This window comes from Wolffia australiana, chromosome 8, assembly GCF_029677425.1.
Source record: "Wolffia australiana isolate 7733 chromosome 8, ASM2967742v1".
In the NCBI taxonomy this organism is placed as follows: Eukaryota; Viridiplantae; Streptophyta; class Magnoliopsida; order Alismatales; family Araceae; genus Wolffia; species Wolffia australiana.
In genome coordinates, this window is record NC_135842.1 from 11,824,114 (window position 1) to 11,851,782 (window position 27,669).

General features: G+C 42.7%; 1 protein-coding gene across 3 annotated transcripts in view; it reads left to right on the forward strand.

The window, feature by feature from the left end:
* Positions 1 to 24,675, forward strand: part of LOC144706408 (LisH and RanBPM domains containing protein) — a 32,410-nt gene extending 7,735 nt beyond the window's left edge. Inside the window, exons 3-8 of one of the 3 annotated variants that reach the window (XM_078579339.1) lie at positions 21,894 to 22,041; positions 22,124 to 22,199; positions 22,279 to 22,390; positions 22,470 to 22,561; positions 23,478 to 23,594; positions 24,461 to 24,675. In XM_078579339.1, coding sequence (XP_078435465.1) covers positions 21,894 to 22,041; positions 22,124 to 22,199; positions 22,279 to 22,390; positions 22,470 to 22,561; positions 23,478 to 23,522 — 473 coding nt within the window. In that variant the 3' untranslated portion in view covers positions 23,523 to 23,594; positions 24,461 to 24,675. Of the gene's footprint in view, positions 1 to 21,893; positions 22,042 to 22,123; positions 22,200 to 22,278; positions 22,391 to 22,469; positions 22,563 to 22,919; positions 22,976 to 23,477; positions 23,595 to 24,460 lie in introns of those variants that run through there. The other 2 variants (XM_078579341.1, XM_078579340.1) reach the window with 2 other exon arrangements.
* The last annotated feature ends 2,994 nt before the right edge of the window (positions 24,676 to 27,669 follow it).

Below are 27,669 nucleotides of genomic sequence, written 5' to 3' on the forward strand. Positions count from 1 at the left end.
AGAATAGCTATCTTACCATTATCACAGTGCTTAATAAAAAGAGTATGATCACCCTCACTTTGCAAGTATCCTGCTGCTATCATTACCTTTGAGAATTTTCCAAACCAAGCCCTGGGGGACTGTTTCAGTCCATAGAGTGACTTCTTAAGGTGACATACATCTCCTAAATTTTTACTTAGACAATAACCTGGTGGGGTGACATATATACCTCTTCCTCTAAATCTCCATGCAAAAAGGCATTTTTTACATCATATTGATAAAGTTTCCATCCATAAATAGCAGCAAGTGCGATTAAGATTCTTACCGTGTTCAACTTGGCAACTGGGGCAAATGTCTCATTATAATCTATGCCATATGACTGTGTATACCCTTGGGCCACCAGCCTGGCCTTGTATCTGGCAATGGATCCATCTGAGTGGTGTTTGACGGTGAAGACCCATCTACTACCCACTACCTTCTTTCCCTGTGGAAGTGGACCCATCTCCCAAGTCTTGTTCCTTACTAGTGCCTCCATTTCTTCATTCATGGCTTGCTGCCATTCCGGTAAGGACATAGCTTCTCGGAAATTCTTAGGGACTGATACCGTCATTAGTGCATGAACTATATCTTTATTTTCAGGTGAAAAACGGGTATACGACAAATAGTTGCTTACCGGATACCGCTTGGTCTTGGTGCATTGCCGTGTCCCTTTCCGGACGGCAATGGACCACCCACTGTCGCTCGGATGGGTCTCAAGAGCCTGGACTTCGTCCTCACATGGGCTGTCCTCTGGTGCTTGAGATCCTTCCCCTGCTGAAGTTGGAATATCAATCTCAGCAGAGGTAAACTCACCTTGGTTTGATGATGGGATCATTCTGAACTCGTCATCTTCAGTCCTTTCCTCAGATTTGTCCATGTAGGCCTCAGCACGCTCCCTTTCGTCATGGTACATGTGCAATTCATCAAACTGTGCGTCTGCCGAGACGAAAAATCTTCTCGTTGGTGGATGATAGCACTTGTAGCCTTTCTGGGTGTTAGAGTATCCCAGGAAGATGCATTTCAGGGCTCGATGATCCAATTTTCCTGCATAGTGATCGTGGATATATACTGTACAGCCAAATATCCTGGCTGGTAAGTTAGTCTTCAAGCTTACTTTTGAAAAATCAGAAGATAAAAGGTCAATTGGGGCACTAAAATTCAAAGTTTTAGATGCTGTTCTGTTTATTAAATGTGTAGCCGTTGCTACTGCTTCTGTCCAATACCTTTTTGGACAATTTCCTTGGAACAATAGGGCTCTTTCAGTGGACATAATATGTCCAATTTTCCTCTCAGCAAGCCCATTTTGCTGAGGGGTGTTTACACATGAAGACTGATGAACTATCCCATTTCTTCCGAAGTATTGATTGACTTCCTGGCAAAAGAATTCTCTAGCGTTATCCGATCTAAATCGCTGGATTTTTTTACCAAACTGATTGTGAATCATTTCACAAAATAGTTGGATGACTGCTGGGACTTCATCTTTGGATTTCAATAGATATACCCATGTATATCTAGAGAAATCATCCACAAAAAGGATGAACCATCTGTGTTGCGTCAATCCGGGTATGGAGCATGGTCCCCATACATCACTGTGAACGCATTCGAAGGCTGATAACGCCCTATGATTTGTATTAGAATGCGATGACCTTTTGTGTTTAGCATATTGACAACTTTCACACATAAGTTGATAAAAATAACCCTTTAAATAAATCCGGATGAATGTTTTAAAATATGAAATGACGGACGTCCTAGACGCCTATGGAGAACCGTGATGCGTTCTACACTCTGGGCAGCATAGGTCACCCTCTGCTCCCCACCTTCCCCTAGTCCATCCAGCATGAGAAGTCCCCCTCTCCTGCTAACTGAGGAAATCTTCTGCCCAGTGCCCTTTAGACAGAGAAAACACTCATCAGAGTCTAGACTAAATTGCCACCCAGTATCATCTACCAACTGAGTTAAAGACAATAAGTTTGCCTTTAAATCGGGTACATGTAACACCCCCTTCAAGATTTTCCCCTTAACCTTAATAGATCCTTTTCCATCTACCCTTAATATCCCACCATTAGCAGTAAATACCTTTAAATTACTAGTTTCGGTTTCATAAGAGAAAAATAAGTTTTTGTGGGGTGACATATGATCTGTCGCCCCTGAATCCAAAATCCAATTTTCAGAAATAGCTGCATTATTATTAAAGGTAGTTAGTGCGAAGATTTTACCTGTCTGTGCCAGTGAGGTGGAGCTGAATTTCTGCAGCAGTTTGTTTACCTCAGACTGCATTTGCAGAATTTTCTGAAGGTCGGCATCTTCTTCCTTCTTCCCGGAGGGTTGCGTTTCCTCCCCTTCACTAGCCAGGTAGGCTTTCTTGTGCTGTCCAGGGTTCCATGTGCCTTTCCGGACCTGCTCCTCTTTCCATGCCAGTTTGCGGCACTCCTTTTTGATGTGCCCTGGCTTCCTGCAATATCCACAGATGAGATCCGAGGTGTTACCTTCTTTTGGTGACGCCTTGGGCTGCTGTGGAGCAGTGGTCTGTGCTGCTGAAGAATTCGAATTGCTTTGTCCCTCCTTCTTTGCCAAGTGGACTACCGTGGTTGATGTGGTGGTTCCACTTCCCTTGGTGCTGATTGTCTTGCGACTTTCAGCACCTTGCAACTCCGAAATTGCTTCCTCCAAAGTGGGAAATCGTTCCCTATGGAGAAGCTGACTCCTGAGCACTTCATACTCCGGGTTGAGACCCATCAGGAACTGAATTGTTCTGTAGGTCACCTCCCGGATGTAGGAAGGGTGGTCCCTATCCCCGGCAGGGAATAGAAGGTCCAATTCCCTCCAAATTGCTTTGAGCTTTGCTGAGTAGGAGGAGATACTCATGCTGCCTTGCTTCAATTTCCGCTCTTGTTCTCGGAGATCATAGACTGGAAGTACTTGTGCACTTCTGCACACGACTTGTTGATTTCCTTCCACAAATCTCGAACAATGTTGACCAGGAGGTAATCATCCTTCTGCTCTTCCTCCATATTCTTTATCATCCAATTCATGATGAGGGCCTCTTGAGTCCCAAATATCCATTGCGTATCGTCTTCCATTGGTGGTGCTTCAGTCAGATGTTTCCCAAGGTAAGCTGCCTTGAGAGTTCTTTGGGCCAGCGTGACCCACTTCTGGCCGTTGCGGCCATTATACTTCATGTCGAGGTCCGGTAGAGTGATTCTGACCGGGGCAGGTGCAGGGGCAGAGGCGATGGCTGCTGCACTTGCTGGAGCCACTGGGGCAGCAGCCATGGCAGACAATTCTTCAGACTCCCTTTCAGCTCTGGCACTCATCCTGGTTCTGGTCTTCCCCATCAACTTCAAGCTTTGATCCCTCTGAAGTGGAGCTTCAAAAAGAACTGCAACTGGAGCCTTCAAGTCCCTCGAACAGGGCTTCAATCTTGCTGCAAAAAGGGCTGCTTTTAGGGCTGAAGAAGGACTTCAGAAAGGAGCTGCAACTAGGGCCTCCAAATCCTTCAATAGCACTTCAATCTCCTGCAATCAGGGCTGCATTCAGGGCTGCAAACAGGCTCAGATCGAGCTCTGCTCTGATACCATGAGAAATCAGTGGGGAGGAGATAAAGAGAGAAAGAAGAGAGAGAAAGTAGAGAGGGAGTGGGAGAGTGGAGAGAGGGAGGAAAACTACACACAAATTAGGGGCCAAAAAAGATCTTACTTAGATCAGAAAAAGACCCCTTATTTATAGCTTTACAATGAAGAATCAAAGGGAGGGAGGTGACCATACTAGGGAGGTGACCAGACCCCTTCTAACGGCCATATTTAAAAATATGGCTGTTAGAAGGGCCTGTCCAACGGCTATAAATTTATAGCCGCTGGACAGGATGGATTTATTGGGTCATTTAATGACCCAATATCCACCTTTAGTGGGTTTAATATTGGGCCCATAGGGACCCAATATTAAACCCTAATCGGACCCACTATTGGGCCCTTAGTGGGCCTTACGTGGACCCTTAATGGGATTTGGGCCTGCCCTTTTCCTGCATTTATCTTGGTCTTTTTTATATGATTACAATGGCCTTAGGCCCACTTAGTTAGTTGTTTCATCTTGCTTCTTGGGCTCATGATCTAACACCCCCCCTCAAGTTGGGTATAGATGTTAATCATGCCCAACTTGGACACTAAAGCTTGAAATTGGGGCCCCGCAATGCCCTTGGTCAGCAAGTCGGCCGTCTGCTCCAGAGTAGAGATGTACTGGGGAATGATGAAGCCTTCGTCGATGCTTTGTTTGATGTAGTGCCTGGCCACCCGTGCATGCTTGGTGCGCTCGTGCTGGACTGGGTTCTTGGCCAGTGCAATGGCTGACTTGCTATCTGAAAACAGAACCATACCCTTGTCTTGGTATAGTCGTAGGTCTTGTAGAATGCCTTTTAGCCACATTCCCTCGCAAACTCCCTTCTTCAGTGCTCGAAGCTCAGCTTCGGCACTGGACAGGGAGACCTCCTTCTGCTTCTTACTGCGCCATGTCACCAAGTTCCCCCCAATGAAACTGCAGTAACCTGAGGTTGACCGGCTGTCCTCGAAAGAACCTGCATAGTCCGAGTCAGTAAACAAAACGACAGTAGGCTCACCTCCAGATCTGAACAATAGGCCTTGTCCAATGGTCCCCTTTAGGTAGGCCAGAATGCGGTTTGCGGCCCCTTGGTGTGACTCCCGCGGATCATTCATAAACTGGCTCAGGGAGTTCACTGCAAATGCTATATCTGGCCTGGTGTGGTTCAGATATAACAGCTTACCAATGAGCCTTTGGAAGGATGTCTTGTCGATAGGTGCATCCTTGTCATGTTGTTCCACCTTTAGCTTCACGCTTACATCGACCGGAGTGGCTGCTGGGCGGCAGTCCAAGTTCCCTGTCTCCTTTAGTAAATCAAAGGTATACTTATGTTGGGTTAGTACAATTCCTAATTTCGAATATACCACTTCAATTCCTAGGAAGTATGTCATCAATCCCAATGATTTAATATCAAAAGAGGACGACAAGTGTTTTTCAAGATTCTGAATTTCTGCACTGTCATTTCCCGTGATGATAATATCATCTACATAGACTATCAGAATAGCTATCTTACCATTATCACAGTGCTTAATAAAAAGAGTATGATCACCCTCACTTTGCAAGTATCCTGCTGCTATCATTACCTTTGAGAATTTTCCAAACCAAGCCCTGGGGGACTGTTTCAGTCCATAGAGTGACTTCTTAAGGTGACATACATCTCCTAAATTTTTACTTAGACAATAACCTGGTGGGGGTGCCATATATACCTCTTCCTCTAAATCTCCATGCAAAAAGGCATTTTTTACATCATATTGATAAAGTTTCCATCCATAAATAGCAGCAAGTGCGATTAAGATTCTTACCGTGTTCAACTTGGCAACTGGGGCAAATGTCTCATTATAATCTATGCCATATGACTGTATACCCTTGGGCCACCAGCCTGGCCTTGTATCTGGCAATGGATCCATCTGAGTGGTGTTTGACGGTGAAGACCCATCTACTACCCACTACCTTCTTTCCTGTGAAGTGGACCCATCTCCCAAGTCTTGTTCCTTACTAGTGCCTCCATTTCTTCATTCATGGCTTGCTGCCATTCCGGTAAGGACATAGCTTCTCGGAAATTCTTAGGGACTGATACCGTCATTAGTGCATGAACTATATCTTTATTTTCAGGTGAAAAACGGGTATACGACAAATAGTTGCTTACCGGATACCGCTTGGTCTTGGTGCATTGCCGTGTCCCTTTCCGGACGGCAATGGACCACCCACTGTCGCTCGGATGGGTCTCAAGAGCCTGGACTTCGTCCTCACATGGGCTGTCCTCTGGTGCTTGAGATCCTTCCCCTGCTGAAGTTGGAATATCAATCTCAGAGGTAAACTCACCTTGGTTTGATGATGGGATCATTCTGAACTCGTCATCTTCAGTCCTTTCCTCAGATTTGTCCATGTAGGCCTCAGCACGCTCCCTTTCGTCATGGTACATGTGCAATTCATCAAACTGTGCGTCTGCCGAGACGAAAAATCTTCTCGTTGGTGGATGATAGCACTTGTAGCCTTTCTGGGTGTTAGAGTATCCCAGGAAGATGCATTTCAGGGCTCGATGATCCAATTTTCCTGCATAGTGATCGTGGATATATACTGTACAGCCAAATATCCTGGCTGGTAAGTTAGTCTTCAAGCTTACTTTTGAAAAATCAGAAGATAAAAGGTCAATTGGGGCACTAAAATTCAAAGTTTTAGATGCTGTTCTGTTTATTAAATGTGTAGCCGTTGCTACTGCTTCTGTCCAATACCTTTTTGGACAATTTCCTTGGAACAATAGGGCTCTTTCAGTGGACATAATATGTCCAATTTTCCTCTCAGCAAGCCCATTTTGCTGAGGGGTGTTTACACATGAAGACTGATGAACTATCCCATTTCTTCCGAAGTATTGATTGACTTCCTGGCAAAAGAATTCTCTAGCGTTATCCGATCTAAATCGCTGGATTTTTTTACCAAACTGATTGTGAATCATTTCACAAAATAGTTGGATGACTGCTGGGACTTCATCTTTGGATTTCAATAGATATACCCATGTATATCTAGAGAAATCATCCACAAAAAGGATGAACCATCTGTGTTGCGTCAATCCGGGTATGGAGCATGGTCCCCATACATCACTGTGAACGCATTCGAAGGCTGATAACGCCCTATGATTTGTATTAGGGTACGATGACCTTTTGTGTTTAGCATATTGACAACTTTCACACATAAGTTGATAAAAAATAACCCCTTTAAATAAATCCGGATACGAATGTTTTAAAATATGAAATGAGGGATGTCCTAGACGCCTATGGAGAAGGGTGATGCGTTCTGCACTCTGGGCAGCATAGGTCACCCTCTGCTCCCCACCTTCCCCTAGTCCATCCAGCATGAGAAGTCCCCCTCTCCTGCTAACTGAGGAAATCTTCTGCCCGGTGCCCTTTAGACAGAGAAAACACTCATCAGAGTCTAGACTAAATTGCCACCCAGTATCATCTACCAACTGAGTTAAAGACAATAAGTTTGCCTTTAAATCGGGTACATGTAACACCCCCTTCAAGATTTTCCCCTTAACCTTAATAGATCCTTTTCCATCTACCCTTAATATCCCACCATTAGCAGTAAATACCTTTAAATTACTAGTTTCGGTTTCATAAGAGAAAATAAGTTTTGTGGGGTGACATATGATCTGTCGCCCTGAATCCAAAATCAATTTGCAGAAATAGCTGCATTATTATTAAAGGTAGTTAGTGCGAAGATTTTACCTGTCTGTGCCAGTGAGGTGGAGCTGAATTTCTGCAGCAGTTTGTTTACCTCAGACTGCATTTGCAGAATTTTCTGAAGGTCGGCATCTTCTTCCTTCTTCCCAGAGGGTTGCGTTTCCTCCCCTTCACTAGCCAGGTAGGCTTTCTTGTGCTGTCCAGGGTTCCATGTGCCTTTCCGGACCTGCTCCTCTTTCCATGCCAGTTTGCGGCACTCCTTTTTGATGTGCCCTGGCTTCCTGCAATATCCACAGATGAGATCCGAGGTGTTACCTTCTTTTGGTGACGCCTTGGGCTGCTGTGGAGCAGTGGTCTGTGCTGCTGAAGAATTCGAATTGCTTTGTCCCTCCTTCTTTGCCAAGTGGACTACCGTGGTTGATGTGGTGGTTCCACTTCCCTTGGTGCTGATTGTCTTGCGACTTTCAGCACCTTGCAACTCCGAAATTGCTTCCTCCAAAGTGGGAAATCGTTCCCTATGGAGAAGCTGACTCCTGAGCACTTCATACTCCGGGTTGAGACCCATCAGGAACTGAATTGTTCTGTAGGTCACCTCCCGGATGTAGGAAGGGTGGTCCCTATCCCCGGCAGGGAATAGAAGGTCCAATTCCCTCCAAATTGCTTTGAGCTTTGCTGAGTAGGAGGAGATACTCATGCTGCCTTGCTTCAATTTCCGCTATTGTTCTCGGAGATCATAGACTCGGAAGTACTTGTGCACTTCTGCACACGACTTGTTGATTTCCTTCCACAAATCTCGAACAATGTTGACCAGGAGGTAATCATCCTTCTGCTCTTCCTCCATATTCTTTATCATCCAATTCATGATGAGGGCCTCTTCGGAGTCCCAAATATCCATTGCGTATGCGTCTTCCATTGGTGGTGCTTCAGTCAGATGTTTCCCAAGGTAAGCTGCCTTGAGAGTTCTTTGGGCCAGCGTGACCCACTTCTGGCCGTTGCGGCCATTATACTTCATGTCGAGGTCCGGTAGAGTGATTCTGACCGGGGCAGGTGCAGGGGCAGAGGCGATGGCTGCTGCACTTGCTGGAGCCACTGGGGCAGCAGCCATGGCAGACAATTCTTCAGACTCCCTTTCAGCTCTGGCACTCATCCTGGTTCTGGTCTTCCCCATCAACTTCAAGCTTTGATCCCTCTGAAGTGGAGCTTCAAAAAGAACTGCAACTGGAGCCTTCAAGTCCCTCGAACAGGGCTTCAATCTTGCTGCAAAAAGGGCTGCTTTTAGGGCTGAAGAAGGACTTCAGAAAGGAGCTGCAACTAGGGCCTCCAAATCCTTCAATAGCACTTCAATCTCCTGCAATCAGGGCTGCATTCAGGGCTGCAAACAGGCTCAGATCGAGCTCTGCTCTGATACCATGAGAAATCAGTGGGGAGGAGATAAAGAGAGAAAGAAGAGAGAGAAAGTAGAGAGGGAGTGAGAGAGTGGAGAGAGGGAGGAAAAAACTACACCCAAATTAGGGGCCAAAAAAGATCTTACTTAGATCAGAAAAAGACCCCTTATTTATAGCTTTACAATGAAGAATCAAAGGGAGGGAGGTGACCATACTAGGGAGGTGACCAGACCCCTTCTAACGGCCATATTTAAAAATATGGCTGTTAGAAGGGCCTGTCCAACGGCTATAAATTTATAGCCGTTGGACAGGATGGATTTATTGGGTCATTTAATGACCCAATATCCACCTTTAGTGGGTTTAATATTGGGCCCATAGGGACCCAATATTAAACCCTAATCGGACCCACTATTGGGCCCTTAGTGGGCCTTACGTGGACCCTTAATGGGATTTGGGCCTGCCCTTTTCCTGCATTTATCTTGGTCTTTTTTATATGATTACAATGGCCTTAGGCCCACTTAGTTAGTTGTTTCATCTTGCTTCTTGGGCTCATGATCTAACAGATCTTGATATTACTTTTTGCTTCTTGCTGCGTCAAGTAATCAGACTCCCTCCAAGAAACATACAATATCCTGTTGTTGATCTACGATCTACCACAGATCCACCATAGTCTGCATTTGTGTATGCTTCTAATATCAATTTCTTTCCTCTCTGGAATATTAGCCCATGTCCAGCTGTTCCCTTGAGATATGCAAGTATTTTAAAAGCTGCTTGCCAATGAGTTTCCCGTGGACTGTGCATGAACTGACTGAGAAGTCCCACTGCAAATGCAATATCTAGTTGAGAATGATTTAGGTATATGAGTTTACCAATCAACCTCTGATACTGTCCTCGATCCACTGGAGTTGCTTCTTCACATGGTCCCAGTTTCAGATTTGGATCCATAGGTACTGGTGACGGTTTACAGTTGCTCATACCCATTTCCCTCAATATGTCTAGAATGTATTTCCTCTGAGAAATGAAAATGCCATCAGGGGAATAGGCAATCTCTATTCCCAGAAAATACCTCAACAATCCCACGGATTTGATATCAAATATCTGTGCAAGTTTTTTACTTAAAATTGAAATCTCTTCACTGTCACTACCAGTAACAATGATATCATCTACATATACAAGTAATACGGCTACCTTTCCATCCGGGCTTGTCTTAACAAAGAGAGTGTGGTCTCCATTACTTGGACAGTAACCCGTATCTTTCATTGCCTGAGAGAACTTCCCAAACCAAGCCCTTGGAGATTGCTTCAATCCATATAATGCCTTTTTTAATTTGCACACTTGACTCCTGTGCGTGTATGAATAATATCCAGGAGGGATTTCCATATACATTTCCTCGTCCAGTTCTCCATGTAAGAAAGCGTTCTTCACATCATACTGGAATAATTTCCAGATTAAATTTGCTGCTACTGCAATTAGAATGCGAACTGTGTTCAGTTTAGCCACAGGAGCAAATGTTTCACCGTAATCAATTCCATACGACTGAGTGTAGCCCTTTGCAACAAGTCGAGCTTTGTATCTTTCTAATGTACCATCTGACTTATACTTTATAGTGTAGACCCATCTGCATCCCACTTTCTTCTTTCCTGAGGGTAATGTAACAATTTCCCACGTGTCATTTTTGAGTAGTGCATCCATTTCATCATCCTTTTGAGTAGATGTATATCCAACAAATACACATTTTAGAGCCTTTGGGCTGAGTTTATCAATTGGATGATGTTCATGAACAAAAACCGTGCAGCCAAACTGTCTAGGTTTTAGTCCAGTTTTCAATCTTACAGCAGGAAAGAATTTGGTCATAAGATCAATAGGGCTCTCGTATCCAAGTACTTTGGAGGGTAATCGGTTGATTAAATGAACCGCAGTCAATAGGGCCTCTCCCCAGAGATATTTAGGTACCCCTTGATGGATTAGTAAGACCCTGGTTGTCTCTACAACAAGACCAATTTTTCTTTCAGCTATACCGTTTTGTTGTGGTGTATATACACATGATGACTTGTGGACAATACCATGTGTTTGAAAATAAGAACTCAGTGTTGCATTAAAGTAATCTCGTGCATTATCAGATCTAATCCTCTTCACTTGTACACCAAACTGAGTCTGTACCATGGTGAGAAAATGTTTGACAATGTCTGTTATCTCTAGCTTACTCTTAAGAAGATATGTCCACGTCAATCGAGTACAGTCATCAACAATTATAATGAACCATCGAGCACCATTTACTGATGACACAGAACACGATCCCCACACATCTGTATGTATGAGATCAAATGGGCTTGCACTCCGCTCACCCTTCCCCTTAAATGACGACATCTTGTGTTTAGCATACTGACATGCGTCACATATAAGTTTGGAAGTGTCCATATTATGAAAAAGAGCTGGGAACATTCGTTCCAAGAGTTCAAAAGATGGATGACCCAAACGCGAATGGAACAGTTTGATTTTCTCTATTTATTGAAAGATTATTCTCCTCTGGCAGGCCTCTTCCATCCGCCATCAGCACAGCAACTGCTCCATCATGCACAGTCAAGAGGCCGTGTTTCTCCTCAATTGGTCCAATCGTTCGGGCTCCGCTTCTTATCAAATAAAAAACAACCAGAAGGATCCAATGTTAGAGTAAGCAGTGTGTCTTTAACCAACTTTTGAGGGGAAATCAATTGCACTTTAAGTTTAGGAACATGTAGGACATTTCTTAATAATCGCAGATTCTTTATTCTAACTGTTCCAATACCATATACTGGGAGCATTTCTCCCCCTGCAGTTAATACCCGCCTGCTACTGGAACATACAGAATAATCAATGAAATTTGACCGATATGATGTCATGTGGTCTGTTGCTCCAGAATCAATAATCCAGTTGGAAGAACTATATGCATTATGAGTGCCAAGAAAATTAAAATGTTTACCAGTATGATGCTCCCCTTTGCAGACCATAGATGTGTTCACTGGACAAATCATATTCTTCAGCCTTTCTAACTCCTCCTTGATAGAATGGAAATCATTGAGTGTGGGATGAACTGTATCGTTGCCATCTGTAGGTTATTGAATATTGACAAGATTAGCCTGTGATTGTCTCGGTGGTCGACCATGTAGGTCCCAACAATTCTCTTTTCAATTTCATCCCATAGACTTTGACGTTCACATATATATGTTTGGACTGTTTTATCTCCTTGCTGGATAAGTGTGGCTTTGGTAACTAATTCATAAATTCGCCAGTCATTGTTAGTCTTCAAACAAATTTTATGTATTTTTTCCCAAATCTGTTTAGCAGTTTCAATCAGAAGGTATTTTGGAATTAAATCTCCTCTCAGACTGCTCAGTAACCAACTCTTGACAGTAGCATCTTCAGCCTTCCACAATGTATAACGTGGACCGGATGGCTTCACTTCTTCAACCAGATGATGACCCAGTCTTTTTCCTTCCAGTATCATCTCAACAAACTTGCTCCAATGTAATAGATTCAACCCAGTGTATTTCATGGATTCAGGTATTCCATGATGTAGAATAGAGGAAAGACCTTGTTCTTGTTGAGTAATCTGAAGATCGTTGTTCTCCATTTTATCAACAAGAATCGCCACTACTCAAGTGCTAGTAATTTCTCGGATCCAACACAACGCAATCGTTGGGTTTAATTTCTCACAATCAACTGTTAATAAAGCAATAACACTCTGACCTGGAATAATGCCGATAGGGAAGACCTGGATCTGAGTCGATCTGAGACAGAGTCTTCACATCTCTTCAACACTGAAGATACACGTCCGATGTCGATATAGAGAAGGCTTGGATCTGAGTAGATCTGGAACAAAGTCTTCACAACTCTTCAACACTGAAGAGAAATACCCGGAAGTAACACAATGCCTCAGTTTTCACGCTCCTCCGATCTGACCTCCTTCGAGCGCTCTGCAGTGCGATAAGGGCCAAACATGACGGACCTTGAACGAGATCCAGACGAGGAAGATCAAGATGCTCTGCAGTGCGATCAGCGGCTTGGACAATCAGATCCAGACGAGAAAGATCAGATCTGAGATCTGGACGTGAAAGACCAGATCTGGACGGGGACGATCTCTGATTACTTGAACAAGAAGAGTCAGATCGGGAGTGGACAATCCCTGATCTGGACGATGATGATCTCTGCGGCACAAAACGAGTGCCTCACGAAGATCTCTCCTCACCGCGGATGACGACAATTGATCTGGAGGAAGACGACAGTACCTGCTCTGATACCATGTTGAATTTCATACTTCGTACCTTGTCCTCGTGTCTTCCTCTGATGCTTCTACAGAATCCCGTAACAGACTTCAAGAATGTCACAAACTTCTCCACTGGAGCTCCATTGACTTATATACTTGCCAGGTTGTACGTCTAGTGGGGCCCACAACAAGAAGACTCCCATAATAGAATGAATTTTAGACAAGGAGTATATTCTAAATATCTCGGCTGACACTAAGTAGTTTCCCATTGTGAATAGTATGCTGTGTCCTGCTGTACCTTTAAGATGTGATGTGCCTGCATGTGGTTCTGGGGGCCTGTGCATATTTAGGTTGAGAAGTCCAACAGTGTAACTAATATCCGGGAAAGAGTGGTTCAAGTAGATAAGCCTTCCAATCAATCATTGATGACTTGGTATACACTGTGGCAACCTCTTCACAAAGCCCAGGCGTGAGATTAGCATCAACTGGTACTGCTGAAGGCTTGCATTCTGTCATTTCGTGAGATTAGATTAAGTTAATATTTATTTTGAGATTTAAATATCCATTGGGTTGAGTCTGCCACTTAACTGTGGAGAAAGTATTTTAACTTCCGGCGGATTTTAATTTTGAACTGCTTAGAAAGTTGGTTACTTAGATGCCGAATTTCCATTCCATCATTTCTAGTAATGAAATGGGAGTGTTGGGGTAACATGTGGAATCCATGCGTAGTGCTGCCCTACCAAAGAGTGGAGAATATGAGGATGCAGCTACCTTTAATCCACCTATGTTCACTGAGAGGGACACATGACGGATGGTTGCGTATAGGCACATCCTTCTCTGTTCAGGATGCTTATGTGAGGCTCAGCCGAAGACTCATCGGGGAAGAACCAAGGATCATCCACGCGTGTTGCACCATATGGAGACAAAAGATCCCCCTGAAAGCCAGGTTTTCTGTTGGATGCTCCTTTGATGAAGACTAGTGAAGAAGGTCATCAGGAAGAGGTGGCTCCCAGAAGCCTCGGTGGTGCTGTGTGCGTAAGCGGAGACAAAGACTGCAACCATCTCTTCTTGAATGGTCGTTCGCCTGAGACATGTGGACCCGCCATTCAACCACAGGTGTGGTCGTCTCCTTAGAGGAAATCTTATGGGACTATATACAGTGGGATGGCCTCAGGTGGCAAGAGGGGCATGGTCATGCCTTCGCGGTGCTCTGGGCAATGTGGCTGCATTAGAATGAGGTCATCTTCAATAGACGGAAGCATCGTGATACAACAAGAGTATCTAATGGCAAGAATTCAGGTAAACTTGACTTACAATTGGTCGCTTCTCCAAACTCAGTTATCACGAAAGACTTCGACGTAGTTTCCTCGCTCCTCAGTGACCAAGAAACTCCCAAAGAACCTCAAGCCGAATGCAGCTCTGCTCTCCTGAGAAATCCTTGCCCCAAAGAATTTCAAATCCTCTGTGTCTTCTTTTCGTGCCTTCGCCTTTATTTATACTACTACTTTTTTTCCTTCCTAACTACCTTTCAAGAAGTAGGTAGTTATTTTGCCAGCTCAGCGCCAGCTGGCCCACTGCTTATCCCTCTTTGCTTCTTTCTCCTTTTATAAACTCTTATCGGGATCATATCATTACCCCCTCCATTGACTGTCACCTTGTCCCCAAGATGGAACCCTGGGAACTGTTGACGTATTAACAAGACTTTCTCCCAGGCGGAGTCTATAATTGGTAAACCTTTTCATTGGATTAAGACTTCCACCATTCCTGATTTTTTTTCTAACATTCAGCACTTTTTCGGGCTGTAGTTGTAACTCTAAGTCAGGTGCCAATTCAGGCAGAATGTCATGTGCAGTTTCTGTCGGGCCCAATGCTTTCTTTAATTGAGAGACATGAAACACTGGATGCAAGGAACACCCTACTGGTAGCTGTAAACAATAGGCCACTTCTCCCACTTTCTTGATCACTGAGAATGGTCCGAAGAACCTTGGGGATTGTTTCTCGTTTACCTATTTTGCCAATGATTTCATTCGATAAGGTCTTAATCTCAAGTAAACTTTGTCCCCGATATTGAAATGGAGATCACACCGGTGTCGGTCTGCTTTGTTTCTCATTTATGTTTGCGTGCATTGCAATTGTTTTTGAATAGGATCAAGCATGTTGTCTTGTTGTAATAGAAGACTGTCCTCAGATGAAATGGGCGTCGCAGGAGACCCATAACAGAGTAGCTGAGGAGGTGGGCGTCCGTGTAGAACTTGAAATGGGGTTGACTTCAATGAGGAATGGAATGAAGTGTTGTAGGAGTAATCTGCCCAACGAAGCCATTTGGACCAACTTTTTGGGTGCTCCGATGTATAACATCTCAGATATGTTTCTAAACTTCTGTTTACCACTTCAGATTGGCCCTCGGTCTGCGGGTGGTACGATGAGCTCATGCATTGGGTAGTACCTTGCTGTGTGAATAGTTCCTTCTATAATGCACTGGTAAATACTTTGTCCCGGTCAGATACGATTGACACAGGGACCCCATGCAGCCTCACCACCTCTTTGATGAAATGTTCTGCTACTTGAGCAACTGTGAATGGATGTTTAAGTGGTATAAAGTGACTAAATTTACCCAAACGATCCACCTCTACCATGATAAAATTAAAGCCATGGGAATGTGGCTACCCTTCAATGAAATCCATTCCAATATCGTCCCACACTCTTTCTGGAAGGGGTATGGGTTGCAACAGTCCCGCAGGTGACAACGAGGACATTTTGTTAGTTTGGCATATGTGACAACCATCAACATAAGATTTAATCATTGCCTTCATATTCCGCCAATATAAATCTTGTAGAATGCGCTTGTAAGTGCGCTGGTACCCCGTATGACCGTCCAGAGGAGATTCATGATAAGTTTTTACAATGTTCGGACTGAGAGTTGACTGTTGCGGAATGACTAATCTCCCTTTGTATAACAACGTATCATGTGTAAATGTGAAATTGGTATACTTGCCAGGTTGTTCTGAGATAGTTTCAATAATCTCCTGGCACTTTGGGTCTTCTTCTACTTCCTTCGTGACGGTGGCCGTGCCAATGATGCAATCCCGTTGAGGGTTTATGAAAGAAGAAAGAAGAAAGGAGCGATAGGCAGTGAGCCAGCTGGCACTCACCTGCCAAAATAACTTCCTATCTTGAAAGATAGTTAGTTAGGAAATAAAGGGACAGTATAATTAAAGGAGGAGGCACAGAAAGAAAGGGGACGGAGGATTTGGGCCTTTCTTGAGTGGGGATTCTGGAGGAGTTGGAGGCTGCATTCGGCTTGGGGCTCTTCGGAGATTCGTGGTTGCAGAGAAGCTTGAAGATGATGTTGTGCTGCTCTTGCAAGACAAGGAACTAGAGTGAGGACCTTCTGTGAGTCCTATTTACGGAATTTCTTTAACAATTCGATATGGTAGCATATCATTCAACTCTACACATTGATGAAACACCCATAGCCATCAACTGTCTCAGTCCTGGGAAAATAAACAGAGGATCTGCCGCAGTGTTGTGGCGTCCTTGTTTGCAGGCCCACTTAGCATACGGGTCTTGCACCTGTTTCTGTTTCAGCAAGAATGTCAGGCTATACTGATCAGTGCCTATGGTGGAAGGTCGGTGTATCAGATAGTGGCACCATTTCTGCACTACAAATACATTTGCCATTAATTCTCTCTCGTAAGCAGACTTAACCTGACATCTTTTTGATAGGGCCTGACTGAAATAGCCCACCAGCCTTCCCCCTTGCATGATCACGGCCCCTACTCCCACACCTGAGGCATCCGTCTCTATGATGAATGGAGCTCTGAAATCTGGCAAAGCTAGTACGGGAGTCATGGTCATGGCTGTTTTCAGCAATTCAAAAACAAATTTGGACATGTCGCTCCCGACAAAAGCATCCTTCTTCAGTAATGATGATAAGGGGGCAGCCTTTAGAGCATAATCTTTAACAAATCTCCAGTAATAACCTTGGAGTTCCTTCAATGTCTTAGGGGTCGGCCAGTTGACCATTGCTTCTACCTTCGCTGAATCAGTTCTGACTCAGTGGTTTGAGATCCAGTGACCCAAGAATTCCAGCTGATCCGTTGGCAAACTGGCACTTTTTTGCATTAATGTGTAGGTCATTTTCAGCCAGAATTTTAAAGACTTGGTCAAGGTGCTTGGCATGCATTTCCTGTGAACTACTATATATGAGTACATCAAAGAAAACACGCATGAACCAACGCAGGTAAGAGGCTTGAACGGAGAATTCATGAGACCCTGGAATGTCGCAGGGGCATTCACGAGTCCAAAAGGCATTACGTTCTTCATGTGTCCTGAAGGCGGTTTTCGCCACATCTTCATCCTTCATTCTAATCTGATGATATCCTGACTTAAGATCTAACTTGGAGAAAATGACTGATCCGTGTAACTTGTCCAACAGTTCCTCCACAATTGGTATCAGATATCGATTGGGTATGGTGATTGCATTCAGTGCTCTATAGTCCACACAAAACCTCCACCCGTGGTCTTCTTTACCAATAAAACAGGGCTTGCAAACATGCTTTTTGACGGTCTGATTAGTTCTGCTTCCAGTAATTTTTGGATCAATTTCTCAATTTCATCCGTTTGTTTACAAGAATACCGATAAGGTCTAACGTTGACCGGTTGAGCATTTGGAACTAACGTTATAGCATGATCTATTCCATGGGAGGGGGGCAGTCCACTGGGTGGATCAAAAACTGTGGGAAAATTACTCTTCAACTGGTGCATTTCTATAGAAGTCTCAGCATGGCATTCATACTCGTTGAGTTGCAACTGGTGCAACGCTAAAACAGCCAAATTCTTAGTCTTCATAACTTTCCCCAGTGATTTCTGTGACAAGTGAAAACAAGGATAACTGTCGGTCACCTTCATATGTTACTTTTTGACCCTTCACCTTGATCTTCAGTACTAACCGTTCCCATTGAATTTTTATTCACCCTAGAGAGGTTAACCACGACATTCCTAAAATGATAGGAAGGAAACGTTAGCTTTTAAATCCACACCTTGTATATGAACCAATCGGCGACACGGACTGTAATCACCTGTTTTTCGGTTGCCCGTTTGCCAGCACGGTTTGGGCTACCCAAGCAAAATTGGCGGTGAATGTGTCATCAGAGGAGGCCTTTCAGGAGTCCCTCCAGAGAATCGGCCTACGACAAAGAGAAGTGGGGGGACGAGCAATGACAGTGCTCTGGAGTATATGGATCCATAGAAATGAGGTGATCTTCAGAGGGGGGAAGGCTTCAATGGACGGGCTAGCCCATGAGGTAGGTCTCATGGCGTCATGGTTCCCTCGAGGTGGGGCTGTAGAGGGAAGAGGACAAACATAGATGTAATAGAGCCTCAGGGCTCAAGGCATGTACTTGACAGGTGGTTACCGATTAGTTAGGGTGACCGCCTCATGAATTTTCAAAAAAGAAAAAATCTCTGCACACTCCATGTCCTCGATTTGTTCTTCCGTTTCCCAGTATGACAGCAAATTGCACAGTCAGATCTGTGGGAAAATTGAAATTTTCCTTTAGTTCTATGGATATGAAGTTGTGTGATGCTCCAATATCAATCATCACCACTACCTCGGCTTCCTGCATTCTTCCTCTTAGCTTCATGAACTTTGGGTGAGTCATCCCCATCTTAGCATTCAAAGATACTTGCGTAAGGAGTTGACCCTCTTCCCCTGGTTCCGCTCCAACTAGGATATCTTGAACTATTGGCGTCTCCTCTCCTGTCTCCTTGTCTTCCTCTGTTACGATCAAGAATTGAAGTTTTTTCTTACATCGGTGCCCTGGCATAAATTTCTCATTACAGTTATAACACAGGCCCTTCTCGCAACACTTCTGGAACTCTTCCCCCGCTAGCAATATTTTCTGTGTGTATGCAGGTGTCTCTTGATTGGCTTCTGGTTCTTTAATTTTATTTGGGTCAAAACTTCCCCCTACTCATCCTTGGGGATAAATTGTCTGCATTCTGCTTCTCTGGAAACATGATCCGCTACTGGGTGGTCGTCCCATGCCTGCCACAGGGCGTTGAGTCGTTTCTCAGTTTTTAGGGCCAGATCCATCAATCTTCTCAATCCCAAAAGTTCTTTGACATCCATTTCTATCTGAATCTCTGTTTTCAATCCTTTTAGGAAAATGTCATACATTATATCTTCCGGCATTGGTGGCAAATAGACCGACAACCTTTTAAATTCTTTGCGATATTCTTTCACAAACTGGTGCTGGATGTCCATAAACTGGTGCTTAATATTTCCACCTAGTGTTTCATCAAACCTTTTTTCAATTTGGATCTTGAAGTTGTTCCAACCAGTAAACTCATATCGATCAGTGGTCCATAGATACCACTGCAAGGCTTCACCTTCTAAATTAGCCATGGCCACATCTATTTGATCTTAAATTAATACCTCTTGGACGTGAAAGAAACGTTCCTTTCCTCTCACCCACCCTTTGACATCTTCTCCACAGAATCTTGGTGCTTCCATTTTACTCCTTGTCTGTTGTATCTGAGTCTTACTTCGATTCTCGTTGCGTGCTTCATTCTTCGTCTCGACTTCCTCCACTCCACGGCTCTTCCCTTTTTTATAGTTTCTGGGTAATTCCTCCTCCGGTCCTCGTTCTGCTGGTGTGCTTTCTTGATTGAGTGTTGCGAGCGTCCGCAATACTTGTCTTAACAACTCGCCATTCTTCTTGGCCTCTTCTCAGATCAACTTCACTTCCTCTGCAATCCTCTTCTGTTCTGCCTTGATCTCTCCCAACTCCGCCTCTTTCTCTTCCAACCTTGCTTCCACCTCTTTGAGTGTTATTGCTGTAAAGATCACCGCTCTGATACCAATGATACGACAAGAGTATCTAACGACAGGAATTCGGGTAAACTTGACTTACAGTTGATCCTTGCTTCTTGAAATTCAATTATCACGAGCCACTTCAACGTAGTCTCCTCACTCCTCAGCGACCAAGAAACTCCCGAAGAACCTCTAGCCGAATGTTGCTCCGCTCTCCCAAGAAATCCTAGCCCCAAAGAACTTCAAATCCTCCGTGCCTTCTTTACGTGCCTTCGACTTTATTTATACTACTTTATTTCCTTCCTAACTACCTTTCAAGAAGTAGATAGTTATTTTCCAGCTCAGCACCAGCTGGCCCACTGCCTATCCCTCTTTGCTTCTTTCTCCTTTCATAAACTCTTATTGGGATCGTATCACATCGTTTAACCCATGTACAAAAAGTACATGGGTTAAAGCGCCAGTGCATGGGGCATCCCGTTGGGCATTATGTGTACTTAATGATCATATTATTTATCGGATTGGGAGGGCACCAATTATTTCTTAAAAACAATGATTGGCACTGAATGGGCATTACCCCATCTTTTTCATGGCACTTGAGAATCTCCCAAACTGTGCCCTAAGAGATTGATTTAGGCAATAAAGTGCTCTTGATAGCTTACACACATACCTCACTTGCTGCTTTTGATAGGATCCTGGTGGTCACTGCCAATAGACTTTCTCCTCCATTTTGTTGTGGATAAAAAACATTCTTCTTGTTTTATTGTTGGACATTCCATCTGAAATTCACAGCTAGTGAAAGAAGTTTACATACAGTGCATAGTTTTTAATAGGGGCAAAAATATCGCTATAATCTTTCCCGTATATCTAAGTGTAGTCCATGGTACCAACCGGGTGCGGTATCTCTCCAGGTTTCCATCTGACATGAACTTCAAGTTGTAGAACTGCCTGCACCTGACTGTCTTCGTGCCTGGTGATATTTCTGACAACTCCCATGTCTCATTCTTTAGGAGTGTATCCATTTGCTCATCCATTGCCTTTTTCCATTTTTCATCTCCAAACGCTTCATCTACATTCTTTGGGATATTGGAAAACTTTAGTATTACTTTGAAAAGTTTCATTTGAGGCAATAGATGTTTATAAGAAGCTACATGACTCACAGGGTACAGTAGTTTCATAGTACATGTACACTTATCTTTTCTCAGGGCAATCAGCCAGGCCTAAGAGTCATCTATCCCTGCATCATTTCTGCAGCTTCCTCCAAACTTTCAGATATTACTGGAGTCAATAAGTATGTCTCAGCTGTCTCTCCTTCATCAATCAGTTCTGCCTTGCCCATATCTCTGCACCAGAAACCTATATGCCAGCTGTTGCCTAGGCTTCTGTATACGAGGTGCTATAGGATGCTCTTTAGGAACTGGAGCCTAATAATCAGAGCATACGTCAGAGGTAATGCCTCTGGGGCCAGCATTTGCCAATCATTTGAGTGGGATAGCCATGGCATCACCTCCACTTCCTGTTGTCCTGTATTGGAAATATGATTTTTGCCTCTCATTCAAAGGTGATGTTGGCAGTTACACACAAAGCTCGGGTGCTAACATCGTCATACAAGGGAATAACCAACAGACACAGATTTGATCACTCAGGACCTGAGTTTGACTCCAGGATGATGTACATCGTCATTGTCAACGTACTGACCCTCGTTGACTCAGCGATGATGCTGATGTTGGCAAATTTTAGGATGTTAGCAATGGCACTGAAGTTGAAAAATTTAGGATGGTTAACAATGCCAACGAAATTGAGAAGATTACCATTGATGTTGATGTCCCTCTGTACAACACCGTCATCACTTCGACATCAAACGGCCTAATTGAGAATGTCATGACCAAGAAGAAAATAAAGAATAGATGGTTGATGGAAATGACGATGTTGATCCTGTTGGCGTTGATTATGTTTCATAAAATGTTTGAGGATGTAAAGGACCCTACTCTCTTGTTGAATTCTGTGACCATAGAAAAAGTCAACGTTTCTTTTTTTTTATAAGTTAAGTATATATTGTGAAATCGTCTAAATCATCTGTATGTTGCAAAATAGAAAATTATTTTAATGCGATTAAAAAAAAATATGTTGATATATTTTTCCTCACATTTTCCCTTTTTTAGCAATTTTTCATTTCGCATTGGAAGGGAACTCCCTGAAGGCCGTTGAATTGACAGAGCAGCTGGTTCCGAATTTTCTGGAGCAAAACAAGGACCTGCACTTTGATCTTCTCAGCCTTCACTTTGTGGAGTTAGTCCGTTGTCGGAAATAGTGAGTAGTCATAAAAAACTTTTGTTTTATTGGATAAGTATCAAAATATTTATTATTGATTTACAATCATTGTCTTTTACAGCACAGAAGCTCTGGAGTTTGCTCAGAAAGCTCTGACTCCATTCGGAAAGATCCAGAGATACGTTGGTAAACTAGAGGTATTCTTCTGTCTCTTGATACCCTACATCCTGTGAAATTTGACATTAGCCCTGAATCAGTGTTTAATTTATAACCTAGGATCTGATGGCTCTCCTTGCCTACGAAGAACCCGAGAAGTCCCCCATGTTTCATCTGCTAAGCCCTGAACACCAGCAGAACGTGGCTGAAAAGTTGAACCAGGCGATTCTCGGTATCTCATCCCTTCCTATTTTTGGAAAAAAACCATTCTCTTATACTATTGTTGAATACGATTTCTTCTTCATTCATAGCACACGCGAATCTCCCCAGTCATTCTCTGATGGAAAAGTTGGTGCGCCAGATATCAGTGGTCAGGCAGTGCCTCCAGCAGGAGCTCGGCAAGGTATCTTAGGTCTTGAACTGTCGGTGCCACTAAACTTATCTTCGCAACCTTTAAGTGTTCCCATATTATCATTCTCTGGAGCTACATTTTAAACTGTTCCTCTGGATGTTTAAACCACTTGATAGCCTTAGTGTTTTTGAAATCTTTTTTATGATGTTGAAAGTTGTGTCTTTCGAGTTATTTTCTATAGAATGCTTGGAAAACTCTACTGTAATCTGTTCTGTTTATAGAGCTTTCACTCTACTGTAATCGAGTCTGTTAATAGAGCTTTTACTTTGCTGTTATCGAGTCTTTTAGCTGTTCCTCCTGCGCTGTTCTCCTCTCTCTCTATATATATATATATATTATCTGCACATTAACTCCTTCCCATGGAGTTCTAAAACAATATGGGCCGGATAACCTCTTGGGGCTTGACCATAAGCTTGATATGACAATACATCTTGAGCCAGGCGTGTAGGGACAGAGATAGTAAAGGCTGCCGGAATTTGATAATTATGGAAAACCCTCTAGTAGGGCGCCTGGTCAGAGGAGAGAGGTAGGATGCATGACCTGTATGAAAGCAAGTTGCAAGGTAGTGGCTTGGCCGAGTTCTATTCCTTATGAATATCCACAAATTTAGAAGGAACATTACCCAAATTTAGAAGGACGTGAATTAGAAACCAGAAAGAGATATATGAATGGCAATATGAGGTGTCTAAGAGTCAGCCCCCGGAAAAGTGGAGTCATCTCGTTAAGTGTTAGGGTATGTGGAGGATCATCTTTTCTGTACATTGTTATATTCAAACTATTTGTTTTTATCTTCATCATCGGTCGTGTTTCATCCACTTTATCTAATTCATCTCAGATTTCCAATGGCGTCCCAACATGATTTGAATTTGGAGATAAGGTCCGTGGCAAATCTATGTTTGTTTTGCAGGACTCCTTCCCGGCCTTTTCTTTGAAGTCTTTTCTGAATAACTAGACTCTGGAGGCATTTATCTTTGCCACTGAGGAGCAAGGTCCTGTTGATCATGGAGTTCTAAAACATTCATTGGTAAGTATCTCAGGTTCTAACCTTAATGCTGATACGACCCTTGGCCCCACAAAGAAGTGTTTCCATCATTTCACTCCTCCAGGGGTATTTTAGTCTTTTGCATTCTGATATGAATGTATCACAGTTAAGGTATCAACTCCAGGAAAAGAGACAAACCTTATTTGCCTATGGTTAATCTGTCACAGTCCTTGCTGCTCTCTTCCTCTGCAGATCTGATTCTTCTCTGCAGGCCCCCTGCTCTTCTCTGATGGAGATACTCAAATCCAGAACGTTCCCCGATCCCTCCTGCACTCTTGCTGAATGCAGCCCGTCCAAGAGAGAACCATGGACCTCTCTTGTTCTTGAATCATCATCAAAAAGGCCCCTCCCTTCTCCCATTCGAGGGACTTATATTCTTCATTCAAAACTGTTGCTACTTTCTGGGATTGTCCTGGCCCTTCTTAATGGGCCGTTATACCTTCTCTTTTCTCTACATAGTTCATTAGGGTCATCCACTGCTCGGCCTCCATGCTGAACTACAATAACCACAGCCTTCTCGTAACATGCCTGGCTCTGACGACCCCTTCTTCGACCTCTCTTATATTCAATGTATAGGATCGTATCACATTCTGGAGCGATCTCTCTCTAGATCGATCCCTTTCCCTATCTGTCGATCGGTTCTGTCTTTCTGATTTATCCTTCAATCAATTCATATTAGATCCAGACACATCACATGCCTTCCCTGTTGTGCTCTATTTAAGTACCACTAAAAAGATGACTATCTGCATGGATATTTTTTCTTTATAAATCTATATAATAATTTATAAAGATAGAGATCAGTAAAAATGGCAATATATTATCTTATAATCTTCTTTGTGGCAAATCAGGCACCTTGTCCCCCCCTCTGACCGCTTTCTCTGCTGATGAGGCCCTGCTTCCTCCATTTTGAGCTGCTCTCCTCAGGAAAAAGGCTTTAGGTATGGGTTCGTAGAATTTTCCATTATGAAAGGTTTCAGTGTGCAGTTAACATGAGATCTCAACTTCAGCCGCCCTTTATGAAATGATTTGTAGGTATTTCTTCCTATTAAGGTCTTTCTCTGGTTGTCTAACTGTATATCCTTCCCAACTAAGTTCAACATTTAGTTCATGAGGTTGTGATAGTATTGGCTATTGGAGAACTCTGTTTTGTCTATTTGCTTTTTACTGAGATGATCGTTCTGAAATGGCCGAGGATAAATTGTTCATGCAGTTAGACAAATTGTTCATGACAAATAGCTAAATGACTGAAATGCCCCTGTGGGCTAACATGACAAAACTACCCCCTAGGATCCTATCAATCTACAACCCACCACTTCGAGTGTCTTTTTTCCAAAGCATGATAATGTTTCTTTGATATTGAATTAAATAAATATTTCAAGCTCAATGATTAAATTTTCAGACATTTCTTTAATCCCTTCTGTGAAAGCCAAAGTTGAATGAGGAAAAGTAATTTAACTCAGGTTCTCTTTTGGTCGACCTTGGTCTTTGGTCCAATGTAAAACTCACTTCATGGGGAATTTTTCTTCTGATATCAACATGTCGTAAGATAAATTAAACAACTTTGTGTATCTTTTAGTGGAACCAACTCTAAGATGGAACCACCCTTAGTGTATCTTTTAATGGAACCAACCCTAAGATGGAACCACCCCTATTATATCTTTTATTGGAGCCAACCCTAAGATGAACCACCCCTAGTTATATTTTAAAGGAAATATGATTTTCCAACAAAGAATTAGAAAATTCCTTTCAATTGAGTAGTTTAAATTCATGATACTATGACCACCTTTTGGTGTATTTCCTCCTCAACAAGGAATAAGCCAACCTTTTTGAAGCTGATTATTTCAAATTTGTATTGTTACATCAACATCTTAAGTGTTTTTTTTCCTAATGATATTTATTATTTAACAGTCTCCTAATTGATTAGTAATGATATTACAGGCATCACTTTCGACTACTAGATATGGTTGTTCTGTTCTGTTCTTTTGAGACGAACAAAAAATTCACACAAAAGAACCACACTGGGCCTTGTTCTTTGTTCTGTTCTTTCTTTGAGCGAAAATTAAAACAGCTTTTTGCACAATTAGAACAATTCGAACAAAATTTGCACAATTTGTAAAATTCGCACAAATTTGCACAATTCACAAAAATTCTAAGAAATTCTCAGGAAAAAATGTTTATAGTACCTTTTCTTACTGTGGATGTCTTATTAAAGAAATAGTCTTAGTTATTCAAATGATCCTAATAATGAGATTAAGTTAAGGTGATAAACAATTTATCGCCGAATCACTCAAATAAGAGCATAGTAACTATAATATACATACAATTAAATAAAAAATGCAAACAAATAAAAATTGACGAAATGAATACTAAAAACGAAAAGTGAATAATCAAAGAAAATATATAAATGGAATAATCAAATAATAGATTTTGTTGTAGAATAATCCAATCTCATTTCACATTACCCAATTACCCAAAAAATGTGAAACACAAAGTAACACTATAGTAATTAATTAAACATGGATAATGATAACAAATACTTTAAACTCATTTTCTAAATAAATGATGAGTGCAATACATCAGTCAAGGAACTACATCTATGTCATTAAATGAAAATGATAATAACAGAGCCTAAACGGTGGATGCATCCACATTAATGGCAAATGGTTCATCACCATTATTGTCATCTTCTGCTCTCGAATCTTCGTTGCTATACCATGACTTCAACATCATCAGAACTTCGACGCTCTTTGCTGTGAGCCTGATCTCCTGTAGTTGATTACATGACACCCTTCTGAGAATAGTCGCTCACACGCGGCACTCGTCACATGAACTGCTAGAAACTTGTTCGCCACCAATGCTAATGAGGGGTAAGAAACCTGACTTGTTATGGGAATAAAAAAAATCAGAAATTCAATAAGGCAAGTAAGATATTTTTTAATCTAACAATGCACATTATATGATAATTAAATTGATAGCCGTTGTCTTCCATCAATGCAACACCTCTGCACCGAATGCTGGGGGGGCCGTCGCATATACGTCAAACTCCTACATCGGATCAACTCTTTGTGGTAGCTCAGACGGATCTAGTAGTTCTTGTAGCTCCATTTGTTGAAAATCATGTCTCATGGATGGAGCAGAAAGTTCACTAGACCAATCCCCAAGGTTTCTAGATACTGAATATTACAATTCGGACGGTAGAGAGACCCTCATTCTTGGCTTGTTGATCAGTCAAGTGAAGCTTCATTGATGGATCAAGTAGAGAACCGATAGTGAAAGCCTAGTTTCGTGTTAGCACTAATGCATATTTTTCGAGCTTCGCCCTCATAGCACCACATACACTAGCTAAGGCATTCCTTTGCCTAGTAGAGATAGTGTGTCCAAGTAGAAGCATGGATGAGTTTGAGATTTCCGCAATAATTTGCTCAAGATGCCTCATCAATCCTTTAATAATGACTATACCCTCATTTGAAGTCCATGCCTTGCTCTGAATAGCAATAGAGGTACCTTCATGGAGTGGTTTGAGTAAGTCAACATATTTTTCTATTAGGTCCCACTCTGCATCAAGTAAATTAGTTTTCCTAAGAGCGGACAATATCATCATATCCATGACTATTATCTTGTCAAGGCACCCACATAGCATTTTGTAAGTAGAGCTCCACCTAGTAAGGCAATCTAGGGGGATCCTCCTCGTGTTGGACATTTATTATTGTCTAAAATATGAAAAATACTTCGCCTCTTGCTTTGTCGATCTGCATATTGCGCTGACCACTTCTCTTACCGTGCCCCCCAATGAAATAGCACAAGGAGTATCAGTCTCGTCTGCATCCAGCACACCATCAAGGTTAGTGATGTCTACTTCGTCAACGAAAGTTGACTGTAGTGCCTTCAACTCGCCATGCATCACTAAGTTAATCACATGCGCAATACACAAGACATGTCTCTTTGCGCTGAAATGGGCGTTCGCTGTCCGCAACTCCCGTTCTAATATTTCCATCATTGTTGCATTGTTCAAAGTATTATCTGCCATAATAGCACACATCTTCGTGCTCAATTTAAA